General features: G+C 38.4%; 4 protein-coding genes across 5 annotated transcripts; 2 read left to right on the forward strand and 2 right to left on the reverse strand.

The window, feature by feature from the left end:
* Positions 1–3,136: 3,136 nt before the first annotated feature.
* On the reverse strand, positions 3,137–5,709 carry LOC124336526. 2 transcript variants are annotated; one of them, XM_046790376.1, is made up of 6 exons: positions 5,541–5,709; positions 5,423–5,463; positions 5,189–5,336; positions 4,899–5,018; positions 4,339–4,537; positions 3,137–4,210 (listed from the first exon to the last, which is right to left on the reverse strand). In XM_046790376.1, the coding sequence occupies exons 3-6, from the start codon at positions 5,320–5,322 to the stop codon at positions 3,860–3,862; spliced, it is 804 nt and encodes a 267-aa protein (XP_046646332.1). In that variant the 5' UTR covers positions 5,323–5,336; positions 5,423–5,463; positions 5,541–5,709; the 3' UTR covers positions 3,137–3,859. The 2 variants fall into 2 exon arrangements, with proteins under 2 accessions (XP_046646332.1, XP_046646341.1); XM_046790385.1 differs by lacking the exon at positions 5,423–5,463.
* Positions 5,710–5,826: 117 nt separating this feature from the next.
* Positions 5,827–7,411, reverse strand: LOC124336922 (chromobox protein homolog 1-like). Its single transcript, XM_046790856.1, has 5 exons — positions 7,288–7,411; positions 6,864–7,039; positions 6,548–6,797; positions 6,379–6,476; positions 5,827–6,275 (listed from the first exon to the last, which is right to left on the reverse strand). Exons 2-5 carry the CDS (start codon positions 6,980–6,982, stop codon positions 6,119–6,121), a joined length of 624 nt encoding a protein of 207 aa, XP_046646812.1. The 5' UTR covers positions 6,983–7,039; positions 7,288–7,411; the 3' UTR covers positions 5,827–6,118.
* A 221-nt stretch (positions 7,412–7,632) lies between these two features.
* LOC124335881 (heterogeneous nuclear ribonucleoprotein A1, A2/B1 homolog) lies at positions 7,633–10,376 on the forward strand. The gene is made up of 9 exons (XM_046789375.1): positions 7,633–7,832; positions 7,967–8,109; positions 8,207–8,327; positions 8,388–8,598; positions 8,660–8,941; positions 9,006–9,131; positions 9,184–9,315; positions 9,603–9,690; positions 9,820–10,376. Exons 1-8 carry the CDS (start codon positions 7,728–7,730, stop codon positions 9,662–9,664), a joined length of 1,182 nt encoding a protein of 393 aa, XP_046645331.1. The 5' UTR covers positions 7,633–7,727; the 3' UTR covers positions 9,665–9,690; positions 9,820–10,376.
* A 1,630-nt stretch (positions 10,377–12,006) lies between these two features.
* Positions 12,007–16,597, forward strand: LOC124332620 (kinesin-like protein KIF18A). Its single transcript, XM_046788900.1, has 13 exons — positions 12,007–12,204; positions 12,373–12,603; positions 12,690–12,925; positions 13,015–13,172; positions 13,232–13,447; positions 13,508–13,673; positions 13,738–13,937; positions 14,007–14,437; positions 14,509–14,728; positions 14,806–14,985; positions 15,188–15,499; positions 15,603–16,012; positions 16,093–16,597. Exons 2-13 carry the CDS (start codon positions 12,410–12,412, stop codon positions 16,139–16,141), a joined length of 2,772 nt encoding a protein of 923 aa, XP_046644856.1. The 5' UTR covers positions 12,007–12,204; positions 12,373–12,409; the 3' UTR covers positions 16,142–16,597.
* Positions 16,598–16,808: the final 211 nt, after the last annotated feature.

Raw genomic sequence — 16,808 nt, forward strand, 5'->3', positions numbered from 1 at the left:
TGCCTGATGCTGGATCGTCCGTGACGCGTGGATAAGCCGACAAAAGTGCTGCTGGGGGGTGTATTTTGTTTTTAATTGTGTGACGCGTGTGGATAAAGATAGTGACGCGGAACGACGAGTGACACGATATTTCCATTTCACGACCCCTATATAGGCGCGACTAATGCACTATACGTTCAGTCAGGAGATGCCGACTGTGTTTGCACTGCTGTGTGTCGACACTCGTGACACCTTAAGAGTGCCAGAGCGATTCACGCGGATATAAAAGATAGCCATCAATCGCCGCTGCTCTGCTGCTCCTATATAAAGGAAGCGATTCTCTTTTATATATTCGACTGACGTTTATATATAGGCTATAGCTGTCTTTAATCACATTTGGATTTATTCTGGTGATTGATTTCTACTATAAGCCACCGGACTATAAATGCTAATATTCCTATATTTCTTCTTCTTTCGACAATTTTGGATCACAGCTTATTTATCGTCAAACGAAATCACGGAAATCGTGAAATTCATAGATCATTTGGCATTTTTGCGTCTGCCAAATGATTGGTCGATTATTCCTTATTCGGAGTTTGGACTATATTACTTGCGACAATACTTTTGTGATCACAGACGTCAATGCAACTATTTCATTATCAGTTGAAATCTTGATAATTCACAGTCGATATAACCTGTGTGAAATATGTGACGGACGTTCGTATTATACAAACTTTTACTGTGACGATCAGAGCAGTGATAATTCAAGTTGCTCGTCGTCGCAACTTTTCCTGCGCCTTTTCCTTATTCCTAATAATATCAAATATTAAATACAAAATTAGAAGACAAATAAACAAAAACTTTTAGCGCCAACTAGCAGCAGCAATTAAATAATTTCTACGAAGCAGCAATTGCTGGTTTGGAAAACTTTAGTGCACCACGCTTTTACATTTATGCAGATTTCATGAACGAATTTCTGGAGACGACATTCAAATTGTAACGTGACAAATAATTTGAAGGTGTACATACATCGCAACAACGTCGAAAGGTGATGCCACGCTGTTTAAATATTTATATATTTTCTCGTGAAATATTTGTTGCATGTAAACTGTCAGCAAAATGCGGAAACAAACAAACAAATTTAATTGGTGGAATATTATACACACGATGAGATGAGATCACATAGTAATTGGTAGCTACAGCACGCACTACAGCGCTTAGATACGGACAACAACTAAATTCCTCCATTTAAAAAAATCTATTCTCAATTTGATTAGTTACGCTAATTAAGTAAACCGACGCCGTCAAATCAACAAATATCAGCGATCACTCCGCACATTCTTATTAAACGAGGATAGTATGCCGATGGCGTTGCGCTGGGAGTATATACATAAAGGCTCAACAGCTGTCATTTAGACTCATTGGTGTAATCATTAGCTCTCTTGAGGGGGTTGGGGGGAATTAATTGGAATTCGAACAAAAATAGCCTCCAGAGGTGTAATTAAATGAGAGAGAAAATCACCTTCCGGTGCAGGAAATTTATATTGACGTTCATGGTGCCTTATATATTTTCGACTATCAAGTTGGAAATAAGAATCATTTACACAAGGTACACACCGATAGAGTGCAAAAGTTTCCAAGGGTTTTTCCGGCATAACTTATGTATACGCCGAATAAAATTTGTTGAAAAAAGGAAATGTTGTAACAACTTCTTGACGTTTTCAGATTTGTTTCCTGATCAATCTTGATCTCTGGTGCTCTAATATAGTTCATGCATATACAGGGGAAAAAGTCTAGCCTACAATTCCGTATACTCTCGTATACAGCACAAATAAGTCTTTGACGTTAACATCAGCACGCGCGAGTCTCTCTGATCCAGCAGCAACTTTTTAATACAACCGCGGCGCGCTGTTGACTGTGGGACTTTATTTTCGGTCACAATTCCTTTAGTCTCGCGGATGCATCACAGTCGGCAGCTGCATTTCAGACGAGACTGATATTGGAAATTTATATTGTATTCTAATCCCGCAACCAAAGTTTACTTTCGCTTTGTCCCCCCCCCCACCATTTTCTCTTTGTCTTTTTTTTTTGTTTTGTATTCGGTTAGTGGTAAAACTTAAACCGATGGCGCCGTCGTCTCTCCAGCACTATAGATATCGTCTATATACCAACATGGAAACAAAGAGCTGGTGAGCTGCTTGTATAGAACTCAGCAGGTTTGTACTGAAGCGGCCCACGCTTCTTTTTTTTTCCTTTTTTTCCGGCGCCCGCCCACCATGTGATGACGTCAGACGCCGTCGTTTATGTATACCCAGCCAGACCGACCTAAAAGTCTTCAATATAATTTGATGTATCCTTTTATCGGCTGTGATTCTGTTGGCTCGTCGTCCTATGTATACAGGCCAGAGCCCTTCAAATGCTCATCGATGTGCTCTTATATGTTTCTCGGCTTGGCTGCTGTTCCTCATTCCCGTGGTGTGTGTGTATAATCATTGCTGCAAGCGGAACTGTTGTATGTATTTATACAACGGATGAAATGTCTTCTCCGGCTTCATCTCAGGATAAATCAACCCTGAAATGAAACTGCGCCGGCGGATCAAATATTAAATAACCGAATCCGGATACAACAACAACTCAGAGTCAAAATGAAGACATTTCACATTCGAAAAGGCAAAAATAAATTAAAATTCACATTTTTACTGGGAATAAAGCGATGTTGCATCTGAGCTATCTAATAGTGAAAGCGGTTCTAAAAATTTGAATCACCAGCGCAGTCTAACTTTGCGTTGCGCTATTTCTGTTTGTTCGACACAATCGCTTTGCGACACAGCCCTATTCTACCAGCCAGTTTTTGAATCTCACTCCGTGTAATCACTGCTGCCTTGCTTCCATAATAGAGCATATTTCATTCCTTTTCCAATTCGACTGAAAGGTATCATAGACGTCTTCAAAAATTCAGTGAAGCCATCCTCTAATCTTCTCTCGTTTAATTAAGAATCCGCTTTTCATTTCTTTTTCCGTTTTCTAAGACGAGAATGCACGTCCTCTGCCAACTTTCCTCTTCAAACGACTGCTTGAAATCATTAAATCATTGACTTTATTTCTCATCTGAGACATTCTGATTTACATGATACATTTCAAAATTGCCAATTTTTTCAAATTTTGCTCGCAACATTTATTGGGTGTTATACATAATCAATTGGTATACATATGGGGATAATATTTGCATTTATACATTAGCTTGAATCAAAAGACATTGCCACGGTATTATTTATCGATTGGCTTTTCTCGATAAAAGTTACATACATATGTTATTTCAACATCACACACGTCATTATTTAGAGTGACACAAAATCACTTGACGTATAGCATCCGCCAATCAAATTACGGAAAACATTTCACAAAATCAAAAGGGTATGATACAGTACATTTTCTGGCGTGGGCTAACAATTCAATAGATAACAGCACCATCACAGTTTTGCAACTTGATAAGTTGGCGATATACAACTGCTTATGTCTATAAAAACCATTTCAATTCACGAAAGTCAAAACTCGCGCTCACAGCTCGGTGCGAAGTATAATATTCGAACGCCATAGCAACCATATACTTATTTATATGCGCACATTCACTGCTCAGAAAGTTAAATTGTCATCCATGGAAAAGTCAGTTTCACGTGAAAAGGTGTGACTATTATTATTGTGTTGGCCTTGCGTCAAAGATAACCGGATAAAAATATAAGAAAAACGATCTATATTTCTATTAATATAGCACGACTTATTCGCCGTGAGAATAGCCCCAAAGCGGAAACTATTATTCACAACCTTTTTGCTATTGTTGTTAACAAAATCGCAAAATTGATGCACGCGTACATATTTATATTTAAAGATGAAGCATCACGACACCGTCGTCGTTATCGCCGTCCTGGCAGCCGAGCGACAATTCCCTTTCGTTCACGTAGACGGCCATTGAAATGCTGGGAATGTCCGTCGTCGTCAGCACCGTCGATGCTGGCCGTTCCGGTTCTTCGGCCGAAAAGGCCCGGTTGTCGTAGCTGACGGATCGGATGGCCGTGCTGTAGCTCGGCAGCGACACTTGAGTCGATCTTTGGCCGCCATCACTACTCGGGGCCGCTGATGGGTACCTGTTGGTTAGTTCGTGCACACGAGGCACCTCTAAACTGCTGGCCGCTTCACGCTGAAGGCGCCGTCGATCCCGACTTCTTCTTCTCGACTGTGGATGTTACAGCAGCATAATACCAAATCAAAAAAGGGCGCCAAATGACATCAGTGTCATGGGGGAGAATAAAAATGGAGTAGATATTATTAACTGGTATAGTATTGGGGATATGTTATGCTTACGGTGGGCGAGTGATGGCGATGGGTTGTGTCGTGAAAGGATTCCTCGTACGAGGGCGGCTTATCTTGATCGGGACTGTACGGAGGCGGACGGTTGCGCAATCGATCTTCCACCAGTCTGTCGAAGCTATCAGTGCTGTAGCGTCTCGAAGTCGAAGACGCCGTTCCCGAATTATTGCTGTCGGGAAAACGCCGCTTGAATCTGTCGTTCAAATGATAATTAATTAATCAGATGAATGTTTTGATTGGTGGGAAACGTCGAATTTCTTTGATCATACGCTACCATTGTCCAAGTATACAAAAGTTGTAATATGAAATTAAACATTTCAGTACACACATACATATTATACATACACTTAAAGTAGTGTATGACGTTATTAAGTCAACGTGTAATTTAAAAGAATTCCCTTATTATAGCGAAATAATTCTATTTTTGGCCATTAGGTTTTATTCTAATACCGCACGAAAAAAAAAAGTTTTAACAAATAAGTGGTGAAATGGTTAGTGTACTTTGCGTAATCACTAACTAAATTGCGTATTTTATTTTTATATAATTGACTTACGCGTTCCAGATAAGCGCCAAAAGTATAGTCAGAGCCACGATAATAGCAGCACCAACGGCTACCTGTGCGGCCATTTTATAGCTATCCGTCACGCTCGAATTTTCTCCGTTATCAACCGGACTGAATAATAAAATAAAATGGTTTTATTTTTCATGCAGTAAACAAGCTACATATCGTTGGTTAATCTATAGTACGCTAATAAATTTCCAGAGATTAGTTTTCCATTGCAAAAGTCCCAATGAAAAAAGGAAATATCAAAAATCAGATTCATTCAATGTATAAAATTTTACCTTTTTGTTGTCTGGTAATAAGGTGGTTCAGTACTAGTTTCATTTGCGTGCGAGGACCAGTTGATGAATCTTGGTCGCGAAATCTGAATTTGTAGCGTCAATGAAGGTTCGTTCTGGAATTCCGTAGAAACCATCGCAAAGGAAGTGTCTATAATGATGAATAAATTAATATGGTACATTTGGATTCATAAAAACATTTGAAAAAGATTTTAAATCTAGGATCTAGTCTCCTACATTTTTATTTTCTCTGGATTGGGAAAATATTCCGCTGATTCCTAATTCAAGGTTACGTCGATCCCAACAGTCCCCAAATTATTTAAATGATTGGTTACAATTGTAAAAACGAAACTACCACGATATTTGCACTTTTAGAAGTTTGTGTTACGCCATCAGTTTTCTTTTTCGTCTTTCGAACTTGGCACAATTTGGAGCGAATACGTCTCGCGAACAAACACCGTTACGTCGGCTAATGGACTAGAGCTTTACCTTTTTTGCCGTTTAGCCATCTTTCTAACCCAAGAGCCCATGGAAAAATACTTTTTATCAACGAGGCTTTTTTTATCAAGCCGTAAGATTAAGGTCACGCGGGTAAATGAATAGTTTGTACTGATAGCAGCAGCTATAGTGGCAGCATGACGTACGAAAAAGTTGACGTTGTATTTCTGGTTACTTCGATCGTACATTTGGAAAAGAAAACTTGAAGACAGGGAATATAACTCGGGGCGTTCATGGTAACTTAAAAACAATGCCGAGCGTGCAAAAAACTCGAAGACCGTAATGCAAATGAAAATGAGTAAATGAACGAAAAATGAGGGATTGTTGTGACGGGAGGATACAGAGAAGTAAGACCAAGTTTCGCGTGGTTCAGTATTTTAGTTAAAACCAGCTTAATAGCATTTTAAGACATCAAAATTTGAGGATTTTAACTATTTATTCGGTTGCGTCTTTCTCTTTGACGTCACCGTCGTCATTGTCGTTGGCATTGCTATGCCATGTCAGGCGCTCTTCATAAAACTGAATCACGACCTGTGGACATTGCTTGTTGGCTTGGCGGGCTGGAACTAGATCTGCTTCATCGCTGGATTTCCTGCAAGATTTAAAAATAATCAAAAAATGTGTTAATTAAGATGCTGTAACTTGTGATTCAATAGCATATGGCATTGAACAACTTTTTGTTTTACTATACGAACCATTTCATAAGAAACATGAGTTCACCACTAGAATCTGTGGCGCCGATAATCTTTTCGGGGTCAAGTCCTCGTTCAAACCCTCTTGGACGATTTTCTTCCTGGAAGTCACAAATAAAACGTATAAATGATCATAAACAAAGCCAACTTATTATCGTGAAATTCAACAAACCTCCGAAGCCTTCTTCTTTGCTGGTCTTTTTTCTTCTGTGGTTTTTTTGTCACGTTCTTCAATTGGGAGTGATCGCTTTTTCTCTTTTTTGTCAATTTCTTTCTTTTTTTCCTTTTCCTTTTCTTTTCTTTTTTCCTCAAATTCTGAAATCAAAGCAGGGCAGTCTAGGTTTTCCTCAGGTTCCCAGGTATTGTCATCATCATCGTAGCCTTTCCACTTTAAGAGATATTCCACACGGCCATTTCGTACTCTGAATTTGATAGATGACATTTGTTGGTCAATAATGATCAACGACGATATAAATATTTATGTATACCTTCTATCCATAACTTTTTCAACAGAGTATTCCTCTTCAGCAGGACTTTCTGTTGCTGGAGTAGCAGGAGTTTGTTCATCCAAAACTTCTTTCTCTTTCCCTTTTGTGCTTCGGCCCATGTTGGAAATGGTGTAGCTTTTTTTCACAAATACTAATTTCTAAAAGAGCTGACTTATCTGCAAATAAACAGATAAAAAGATTATATAACACGACCACAGTGGAGTCTGATCACACGAGAAATAGACATTTTTGTCAAGGGGATTAATCACGAGCTTGGTTACACAGACCGATAGACGTTTCTCACGCCACAATCGAATATAATAAAATATAATAGATTATTTGGCATGGGCAAATTATATGAAATAAGTGTAGTTTGCTGGGCATTATAAAATATTTTACGACTGATAGAACAAAACTCAATTACCTAACTTAATTCGCGTGATAAAAAACGTTGAAAAGTCTGAAACAAACCGACAAGAAATGTGTTCAGTAGGAAACCATGACTCTTAGGGGAAAAAAGGAGAGCGAGAAAAGGGCGCCAAATTTGCACTTGATAAAAAAAATATAATTATTATTGATAAAAATATTTTGTGGTCCAAAAGATACAAGAAAAAATTCTAAATTTTTCCAGCTATTTATTCTAGTTGTTTTAAAAAAAGATAATCAAATTAGAAGAAAAAATAATAAAATAAATACTGATTGCTGGTTGGGAAATCGTACAACTTGACAACTTTGCAATCGAGAAAGATTTGGCAACATTGTTCCTTCCCTTCCGATCTTTTCTGGATGACGCTTTGATTAAAGCATAAGAAGAAGGAGCGAGCAATCCCGGCGTACTTGTGTTACACGTTGGTTAGTCGAAAAATGAAAAACGAAACCGAAGAACAACAGCAGCAGCAGCCTGAGCCGGTCGTTGAAGAAGAAGAACGAGAAACTAAACCACCAGCAACAGAACAACACACCGTTAAGGTTAGATTTTGCTTTATTAATAAATTAAATTGCTGAAGATGGAACCTTGTTTTTGCGATGCTTGACGTATTGTGAAACGTAGTTTTAAGTTTCTTGTTTATTTAAATGACACAAACATTCTATTTGATTTGTAGGAGAAACCTGAAGCTGAGCAGTTTCGAAAGTTGTTCATTGGTGGACTTGACTATCGCACAACTGATGAATCCCTGAAAAAACATTTTGAACAATGGGGCCAGATTGTGGATGTTGTTGTAATGAAGGACCCCAAGACGAGGAAGTAAGATGATACCAGTCTTTCATAGCTTGGAATGCTATTATGGAAAAGTGTTCTTAATGTTAAAATGAAAATTAATTTTCGGTAATGATTGTTTCAGGTCTCGTGGTTTTGGATTCGTAACATATGCACGAGCTTTCATGGTAGATGAAGCCCAAGCAGCACGACCTCACAGAGTAGATGGCAGAGAGGTTGAGCCAAAGCGTGCTGTCCCTAGAGATGTTAGTTTGTCTTATTATTTATTCTATTCTAAATATTTGTCTTAACATTTTCTTAAATAGTTGATAGGCAAACCTGAAGCAAGCTCAACTGTCAAAAAACTTTTTGTTGGTGGTCTGAGGGATGATGTTGAAGAAGAGGACTTGCAAAAGTACTTTTCAACATTTGGTCCAATTGCCTCAGTGAATGTTGTTACAGAAAAAGAAACCAACAAGAAAAGAGGTTTTGCATTTGTGGAATTTGACGATTATGATCCAGTTGACAAAGTTGTTTGTAAGTACATGGCCTACATTTTTCTGGTATCTTGTAACTAAAAAAATCATGTGTGTTCTAGTGATTCGTGACCACACTGTTAAAGGAAGACATTTAGATGTTAAAAAAGCTATCAGCAAAGCTGATATGGATAAGATGAAGCGTGGCGGTCCTTCTCCTGGATCGTCACCTTCAGGTCGTGGTGATTACCGCGGGTATCGAGATAGCGGCCGAGGTGACCGAAACGCCGACAGAGGCGGGGATTTGTGGGAACGACGGGATTCATGGAGCAACGGAGGAGGTTCTGGTGGGGGCTGGAGCAATGGAGATCATTGGGTTGGTGGAGGATCTAGTAGTTATCGAGGTAAGTTTTTAAATAAAATTGACTTATTATCAGTTTTTAATCTATTTATCTACTCTTTAACTAGGAGGAAATGGTGGAGGTCGCGGTGGAGATTATGGTAATGGACAATGGGAAGGTTCGAACTGGGGTGGCAATCAAAGTAGTGGCGCTGGTTGGAGTGGTGGTTCCCCAGGTTATGGAACAAGCTCAGGTATGTATTTCTTTATCAATATTTTGAACATTAATTAAAATATAACTTTTAGGTGGTAACTCATGGGGTGGTGATTATGATAATGGCTATGGAGGGAACATGAGAGATTTCAACCAAGGAGGCGGTCCAGTGAGAAATAGCTACGTAACCGAACGATCAGTGCCATACACTCGCGACTATGGAGGTAAAGTTGTCTTAACTATTTGAACTCATTTTCTAACCTTTTTTAGATTCCTATTTAAAGTAAAAACTTCCTCGTCATTGAGCACAATTTCACTGGACAAGGAAGAATTGAATGAAAAGGCTAGAATCAGAAATGAAAAGCCGAGTAGGGATGCGTTTAGTAATGTGAATGTGTCATGCAGTTGCAAATTTCTGTGCTTGATGAAATATCGAGAATTTTAAGGCCTTGCAGTTATGATTCCATGAAATCGGATTGACAGGTGATCTAATCTGTTTCTGATTCAAAAGGTGCAGGGCGAGGTGGTGGCTTTACAGGTAGCCCCAGTTACGGGGGTTCGCGACGTTATTAGTAGACAAGTCCCATCTTCCCCTCTAGGTAAGTTTGAGGTTTATTACCATCAGGCCTTCTAGCCCGTTTCATAGGGACAAGTTGAGCCGCAATCTGAAGAGATAAAGAATGTTGGAAGGAGACAGGTTAGGATAAGATGTGCGTTTCATCTCCTAGGTGTCGTCATGTTGTTCTGTAGCCAAACCAGAACAGGAGCAGTGAGCCAGGTCCAAGATTCATCAATTAAGTGAAGGCAGTTACAACTATCAGCCAGCCAGCAACCAGCAGTACCGAACAAGGCCGCTAACGCTTAGCGAAAACATCCTAAACCTCGGACAGGATAGCAGCTTCGATCGACACTTAGAATGCAAGATTCAGGCAGTGTGATATAGATTTCGTCGCCAACTGCCACCTTGTCCCCTCCCCTTCTCGTAAATGGATCTTAACGTCGTTTTCTTCATTTTCTACATGTGAACTACATTTTTTTTCTTCAGTTTTTTTAACACCCACGTGTTTGAGTTATCCCTTTTTTTTACAACTAAATGGATGTGTAGTTGCTTAGCTTATCGTCTCGTTGGCTTAATTATTGGCGATTAGCTCTCCGACCATTGATTTTCTCTCCCAATTATATTGGACACATGTCAAATACGTGTAGGTGTGCGCCGAATCGCGAGAATTTTAAATCTAAATCACTCAATTTTTGATTTCATCATCAATACACTTCATCGATCCCATTCTGCTGTTATTGTGCATTATTTGTTTCTACTGAGAAATGTTTTTGTCTAGATCACCCTTGTTTTACTTAATTTTTCTATAAAATGATAGCTTTGGTAATTACAACTATTGAAATTAAATTTTAAGTGAAAACTTTTCTATCTATGAAAATAAAGAAAATGTGTAGGATTTTGCGAGTTACGCAGGTTGAGTTATGAAGTAGATGACAGTTTACAGTATTTCCTACCTTTGAATATGTTAAGGTAATGTCTGTAACAGGTGTGGTGGCTTGTAGCCTCTGCCTATTGCTCCCTATAATATGAAAATTAGGTTCAAAATAAATAACTGAGCTAGTTGACAACGAAATGGTAATTTCGTTGTCCGTTGTCCAAGTTTTTTGTCCATGTTTGAGTGAATAGCTTTTTGAATTGGTAAACTCAAACCAGAATTTTTTTTACAGTTGTGTATTGTCATAAAAAAGCCTTTTTTTGGAGTATTGTATTTTTTTTAACACTAAATAACGTAATCAGCTTTGGATTTTAACAAGCGATCTCCCACTCAACCGGACCGTTTTGGTGGAGGTACTTTTCGGATCGTAATCCGGAAAAGGACTTTACAAATCCGGACTAGGTCTATTCTGTTCAGAATCGCATGGCGATTCCAATGGAATTAAGTCCGGATTTTTATCTTTTCCCGTTCACGAGATAATCACGGTTGAAAATCGTGAAATATCACGAAAACCCAAAGTCTCCCCCTCCGACTATATCGCTTTTAGCCGTATATTCGGCTTATACAAAAAAACTAATTTATACAAAATGTAGCCCTTTCATCCCTTTTTCAGAATCCAAAAGGATTTTCTATAATTCTGTAAGATGTCCGAGATATCACGATTTTCGTGATACCCCCATTTCGACATATTTTTCAAGCATTTCATTCGGCGTTGCCGATTGCCGTATATGTGCTTTTCGCCCCCTTTTCTGTCCACTCCTTCCCTTTTTCCCTGTTTCCTATGTATCAAGGCCTTGTATATCGATACAGATGGGACTTGATACATAGGAAACAATGGAAAAAGCGAAGGAGTGGGGGCGAAGTCACATATACGGAAATCGGCAACGCCGAATAAAATGCTTGAAAAATATGTCGAAATGGGGGTATCACGAAAATCGTGATATCTCGGACATCTTACAGAATTATAGAAAATCCTTTTGGATTCTGAAAAAGGGATGAAAGGGCTACATTTTGTATAAATTAGTTTTTTTGTATAAGCCGAATATACGGCTAAAAGCGATATAGTCGGAGGGGGAGACTTTGGGTTTTCGTGATATTTCACGATTTTCAACCGTGATTATCTCGTGAACGGGAAAAGATAAAAATCCGGACTTAATTCCATTGGAATCGCCATGCGATTCTGAACAGAATAGACCTAGTCCGGATTTGTAAAGTCCTTTTCCGGATTACGATCCGAAAAGTACCTCCACCAAAACGGTCCGGTTGAGTGGGAGATCGCTTGTTAAATTGTTAAATAATAGTGAACAGAAAAAAATTTAAAAACTATTTTCAATCATCGATTTTGTTAAGTATCGATTTGTTAGGGATAAGATTTTGATTGGTCCATTTAAAAAATAGATGCGTTAAGGAGGGGTAAACATGAATTTGTACTGGTGGCAACACTGCCTTAACTGAAACCGTTGAGACAAGCCACATTCAAAAAGAGCTAGTCTTTTTTGTATGAAAGTGTTCACATCCTCTTCGGTGTTTTGATAATTCACAAAACTTTATCACAGTAATTGACTGTTTTACTAAATTAACAACTGAGTCTGTGTGCCGCTTTTCAAAAATTGAGAACGGGTAAGAATTTGATTTTGTAATAAATGATTCAACTGTTTTAAATATGAGAATCAATCCAGTAATACTCTTTCCTTTCTTTGTGCCATTTACCTCCTAATTATTGATGCATCATTCTCGTAAATCTACTTATTGATGTTCAAAGGTGCTTACTATTGTATTTTTGTTCAGACTTTGATAGTTAAATCTCAGATCTCATACCTGGGATATGAAACCCCCACTTCGGCAGGTGAGGAACTCTCCTCGCACAGGATTTGCAAGAAGACAGAACAGTAACAATGTAGTTATGTGTGGTACACTGGGGGAAGGAATTGGTGCTTCTGCCGAAGTTCAGAGCTCAAACATCAGAGTTGCTGTTAGAGTGAGACCTTTTAATGAACGTGAAAAATCCACCAGCTCAAGGTAAAGTTAGGGCATTGTTAAAAATAATCTGTTTTTCTTTGTTTCAGATTAAAGATTTTCTAATTAAAATTTATTTTGTTTTAAAGAAATTCTGTTAAAGTGGCAAATGACAAGCTGTTGGTGTTTGATCCTAAGGATGAGGATGATAATTTTTTTTACCATGGAGTTAAACAAAACAATAGAGATTTCACAAAGAAGGCTCACAAAGATGCCCATTTTGCATTTGATGCTGTATTTGCACCTGAATCAACCAATGAAGAAGTTTTTGAAGGAACAACAAAAGCAGTTGTCGATGCTGTTTTAGAGGGTTTCAACTGTTCAGGTACACCCTTCACTCAATAAGAGCACATATTTTGTTATTGTAATAAATTATTAAGTTACTCATGTGCCTTCTTATCCCTTCGATTATAGTATTCGCTTATGGAGCAACTGGGGCTGGAAAAACTCATACTATGCTTGGGACCCAACAAAATCCCGGTATCATTTTCTTAACTGTAATGGACCTTTATCGTCGAATGGAAGAACTAAGAGGAACAAAGAAATTTGAGATTTCTGTTTCGTATCTTGAGGTGAAAACTGCTTTTAACTAATGTTCTGGAACCTTGAAAAATCTTTTCCTTTTTTTCAGGTTTATAACGAAAACGTCAGAGATCTGTTGGCTCAATCAAATTTTTTAACGATTCGAGATAACGGAAATGATGGTATTACTGTGACGGGACTTTCTTTGGTAAAACCAAACGGTGCGGAGGATTTACTGTCACTTTTGAAATACGGTAACAGTAACCGAACTCAGCATCCGACCGATCACAATGCAGAATCGTCGCGATCTCATGCGGTTTTCCAAGTAAATATAAATATATTTTTGTGTTGTCGTTCAGAGTAATTTAACTAGTTACATCATTAGGTATGGATCAAACAAAGTGATCGTGCCTCTGGATTAAGTAACAATTTCAAAGTGGCAAAAATGTCTCTCATCGATCTAGCTGGATCAGAAAGAGGATGTGCCACAGGGCATACTGGCGAACGATTCCGAGAGGGTAATAATATAAACAGGTCTCTCCTAGCGCTAGGTAACACTGGAAGTAAAATTTCGCTATGCATAAGCTAATCTTGGCGTTTTTATTTTCGGAACAGGAAATTGTATTAATGCCTTGGCTGAGGGACGCAGGCACGTACCTTATCGCGATTCGAAACTGACGCGTCTTTTGCAGGATTCGCTCGGTGGAAATTGCAAAACGGTTATGATTGCAGCGGTTTCTCCGTCTAGTGTTACATTAGAAGACACGTACAACACTCTAAAATACGCAGACAGAGCCAAAAATATTAAGTCTAATGTAAGTAATCTAGTTTGATAAGATTTTTTCATTCAGATGTCAATATTAACGACGCACTTTAATCATTAGGTGAAGAAAAATGAAAGGTCGGTTCAACTCCATGTGACCCAGTATGAAAAAATGATTTCAGAACTACGGAGTGCGTTAGCCTCCGCAAACGACAGGATAAAAAATTTTGAAGATTCCAAAGTAGTTGTGCAACCTGTTGAACTAGCTGCACCTCTTCCAGTTGAGAATATTCCCTGTTCGAAGTGCTTGGACAAAGAAACAAATACCAGCGCAGAAGACAATTCCACTTTGGTCCCTGATCCAATTCCAGCGTTTCCACCAATTGAATTAAGCAACGCTAGACAAGCTTGGAGTTCCCTTTTTCACGACAGACGAGAAATGCAGCATACGATTGCAATTCTTGATCAACGCGAAAAAGATTTGGAACAAAAAATCGTGATGAAAAAACAGAAAAATAGTCGAGTTGAAAGCATTAGCTTATCAACATTGAGGTATGTATTTTGTGGTATATTTATGACTGTTTATTTTAAACATCGACGCTTACTATTTACCTTATGTGTAGATTGGAAAAGCTTCGTAGTAAACTTGAACGCGAAATATCCTCCCAGAAACCAAGTATCGAGCAAATCGGCAAAAAGAAAGAAGAGCTCTCTAAAAATCTGGAACTAAGCGCAGACAAAGAGATTGCGCTCAGTAAGGAATTTGAGCTTGCCATGCAGAACCTTGGAAACGAAGAAATGAAGCAAATTGTCTCTGACGCTATGCGTATGAAGCAACTTGAAGTACTCCACTCTACTTTTTATGTCGCCACTTCTTTCCAAAATTTTAACCACGATTTTTTTATTAAATTGTTCTTCAGGTTGCCCTTCAAGAGACGAAAGACCAAAACTCGTACTTAACAAAAGCTTTACAAGTTCAATCAGAAGAAAGTGCAAAATCCGAAACTCTCCTTTTGCAGCTCATGAAAATAGCAAAATCATTTTATTTGACGCTACGCTCTAAGAATGCACTTGCAACTTACATGGAAGAAGATTTCAACGTAATTCTTTAATTCATTTGTTTATATCGCATATGTTTAACTATGTCCTCAGTACTGAGTGAGTGTTGGTCTAGAACACAGTGATATAATTTGTGACTAGATTTTTACACTCACCAAGTAAGGTGGAAGATAACGTCGTTTAGCCTAAGTTTAATATTTTCATCCTATTGGCTAGGTTTAATCGAACCTAATTTCTATTTAGGGCTTGGTCGCAATTGTTGAAGGGCGAGGAATATGCTGGGCGGATCAAAGAGAAGAAATACTGAGAGAAGAATTCAACCCTTTAAACGATAACGTTACTCTATCTCCACTGACCGAATCGAATCTTCACCTTGATGTCCCTCCCAGCTCAGTACTTTGCCACACGCAAACCGCACCACCACCGCGTGTGGAAACGTTAAATGAACCCGTTTCATCGAACTTCGATGAGACAATTGTTCTTCATTCAACTAATCTAGATGTCACGTTTGATATGAATTTGCATCCAGTAGAACCAACACAGTCAACTGTAAAGGTAAATTTTATTTAAGTAATGTTTTATTATTTGTAATTGTAATTATTATTGTTGATATAATGCTCTGTACGCGACAATAATATATATATTTTTTTTTCCTCAGTCATCAATGCTCATCGCGGATGGGCCACTGGCGGATCTTCCTCCAAATGTTCTATTTCAGTCCGGTTCATTAGCGAACACCACCTTTTCTAGCCCAAATAACAAAGAAAATTTCACAATTCCTAAAACTGGGAATAGTAGCATTCCCGTAAGAACGCCATCCAAAGACCCGAAAAATGGTAATCCCCTCACACCAAAACTTCGAAGAGGTCATTTATTCAGCAAGAGCTCGTCGGATCTCCTGACTTCTCAGAGAACTCAGCAATTCGGTAAGCCTGGGTACATGGCTGCAACAACCGCTTCAAAATTTCGAGGAACGGTTCCGGATGCAGTGTTTGTCGAGCCTGCTCCTGTAGCGCCAATTCCTTCTGGATCATCGAGCCGTTTCGTCAGCACTGGTAACCCTTACAAGTAAGCCCTTGTTGATTGGATCAAATTCTACGTCATAAATTAAACCAAAAATGCATAAATAATAATCCGTATTTTTCTAGGAAAATTAAGAAATCCGTTTCGACGTTCTCACTTACTCATCGTCGTTGATGGTAAAAACCATATTGTATAAATTCGTTGATCTTCTTTGTAGAGTTTACTCCTTTTTAAACTACATTTAACGTTATGTATACATACATGGTGAGGGGATCAGTGCATTCGTTGATTGCTGGGTTTATAATGCTGCATCATTTGTATCGCTTTACTTCTAGTTTCATACTTACTGTAATATCATTTGTTACCTAATCATCATTTGAGGTGTTTTTAACAAAAAAGCCGTAAAGCGTAAAGCAGCTTTCTATGATCTCCCCAGTGTACATAAAGCTTTTTCAAGAACAATACGTTTGTTGAGAAGCAACTTGTGCCTCCATTGCTATGAATGAAAATTCTTACCTACCTTACTTCTTCTGAGCTTCGTTCCTTAAAATTCGTTTAAATCGCGGAATTCAAGATGTCACCCGTCGTTTACAAATCTTGAACGTATTAATACACTGCTTTGATAATCTATTAATGTTTCTTCTCGACTTAAAATGATTCTACTCATGAATCTACTATTTAATTTCGGTGTCTTCTGAATATGAGACTAATCTCTTTTAATTCGACAGTTTTGTCGCTGCAACAGTTGTCTAAATTTTGAAAAGAAAGTAACTAAACAGGTATAGTCAAATCGGTGACGCTTCCCTTGGTTATTTTCATGTTGGTTGTTGTCATACCTGTG

The sequence above is a fragment of the Daphnia pulicaria genome, chromosome 1 (assembly GCF_021234035.1).
Source record: "Daphnia pulicaria isolate SC F1-1A chromosome 1, SC_F0-13Bv2, whole genome shotgun sequence".
In the NCBI taxonomy this organism is placed as follows: Eukaryota; Metazoa; Arthropoda; class Branchiopoda; order Diplostraca; family Daphniidae; genus Daphnia; species Daphnia pulicaria.

What these genes read in the sequence shown, in the direction of transcription:
- LOC124336526 (XM_046790385.1), bottom strand. Translation starts at nt 5,322, where the DNA reads ATGGTTTCTACGGAATTCCAGAACGAACCTTCATTGACGCTACAAATT. An exon ending in TTGGCGCTTATCTGGAACGC is followed by an intron (nt 4,538 to 4,898) that starts GTAAGTCAATTA and finishes TTTGAACGACAG; the next exon opens with ATTCAAGCGGCGTTTTCCCG. An exon ending in ATCGCCATCACTCGCCCACC is followed by an intron (nt 4,211 to 4,338) that starts GTAAGCATAACA and finishes TAACATCCACAG; the next exon opens with TCGAGAAGAAGAAGTCGGGA.
- LOC124336922 (XM_046790856.1), bottom strand. Translation starts at nt 6,982, where the DNA reads ATGGGCCGAAGCACAAAAGGGAAAGAGAAAGAAGTTTTGGATGAACAA. An exon ending in GAAAAAGTTATGGATAGAAG is followed by an intron (nt 6,798 to 6,863) that starts GTATACATAAAT and finishes TATCAAATTCAG; the next exon opens with AGTACGAAATGGCCGTGTGG. An exon ending in CAAAGAAGAAGGCTTCGGAG is followed by an intron (nt 6,477 to 6,547) that starts GTTTGTTGAATT and finishes TGTGACTTCCAG; the next exon opens with GAAGAAAATCGTCCAAGAGG.
- LOC124335881 (XM_046789375.1), top strand. Translation starts at nt 7,728, where the DNA reads ATGAAAAACGAAACCGAAGAACAACAGCAGCAGCAGCCTGAGCCGGTC. An exon ending in CAGAACAACACACCGTTAAG is followed by an intron (nt 7,833 to 7,966) that starts GTTAGATTTTGC and finishes TTTGATTTGTAG; the next exon opens with GAGAAACCTGAAGCTGAGCA. An exon ending in AAGGACCCCAAGACGAGGAA is followed by an intron (nt 8,110 to 8,206) that starts GTAAGATGATAC and finishes TGATTGTTTCAG; the next exon opens with GTCTCGTGGTTTTGGATTCG.
- LOC124332620 (XM_046788900.1), top strand. Translation starts at nt 12,410, where the DNA reads ATGAAACCCCCACTTCGGCAGGTGAGGAACTCTCCTCGCACAGGATTT. An exon ending in GAAAAATCCACCAGCTCAAG is followed by an intron (nt 12,604 to 12,689) that starts GTAAAGTTAGGG and finishes TTTGTTTTAAAG; the next exon opens with AAATTCTGTTAAAGTGGCAA. An exon ending in ACATGGAAGAAGATTTCAAC is followed by an intron (nt 14,986 to 15,187) that starts GTAATTCTTTAA and finishes ATTTCTATTTAG; the next exon opens with GGCTTGGTCGCAATTGTTGA.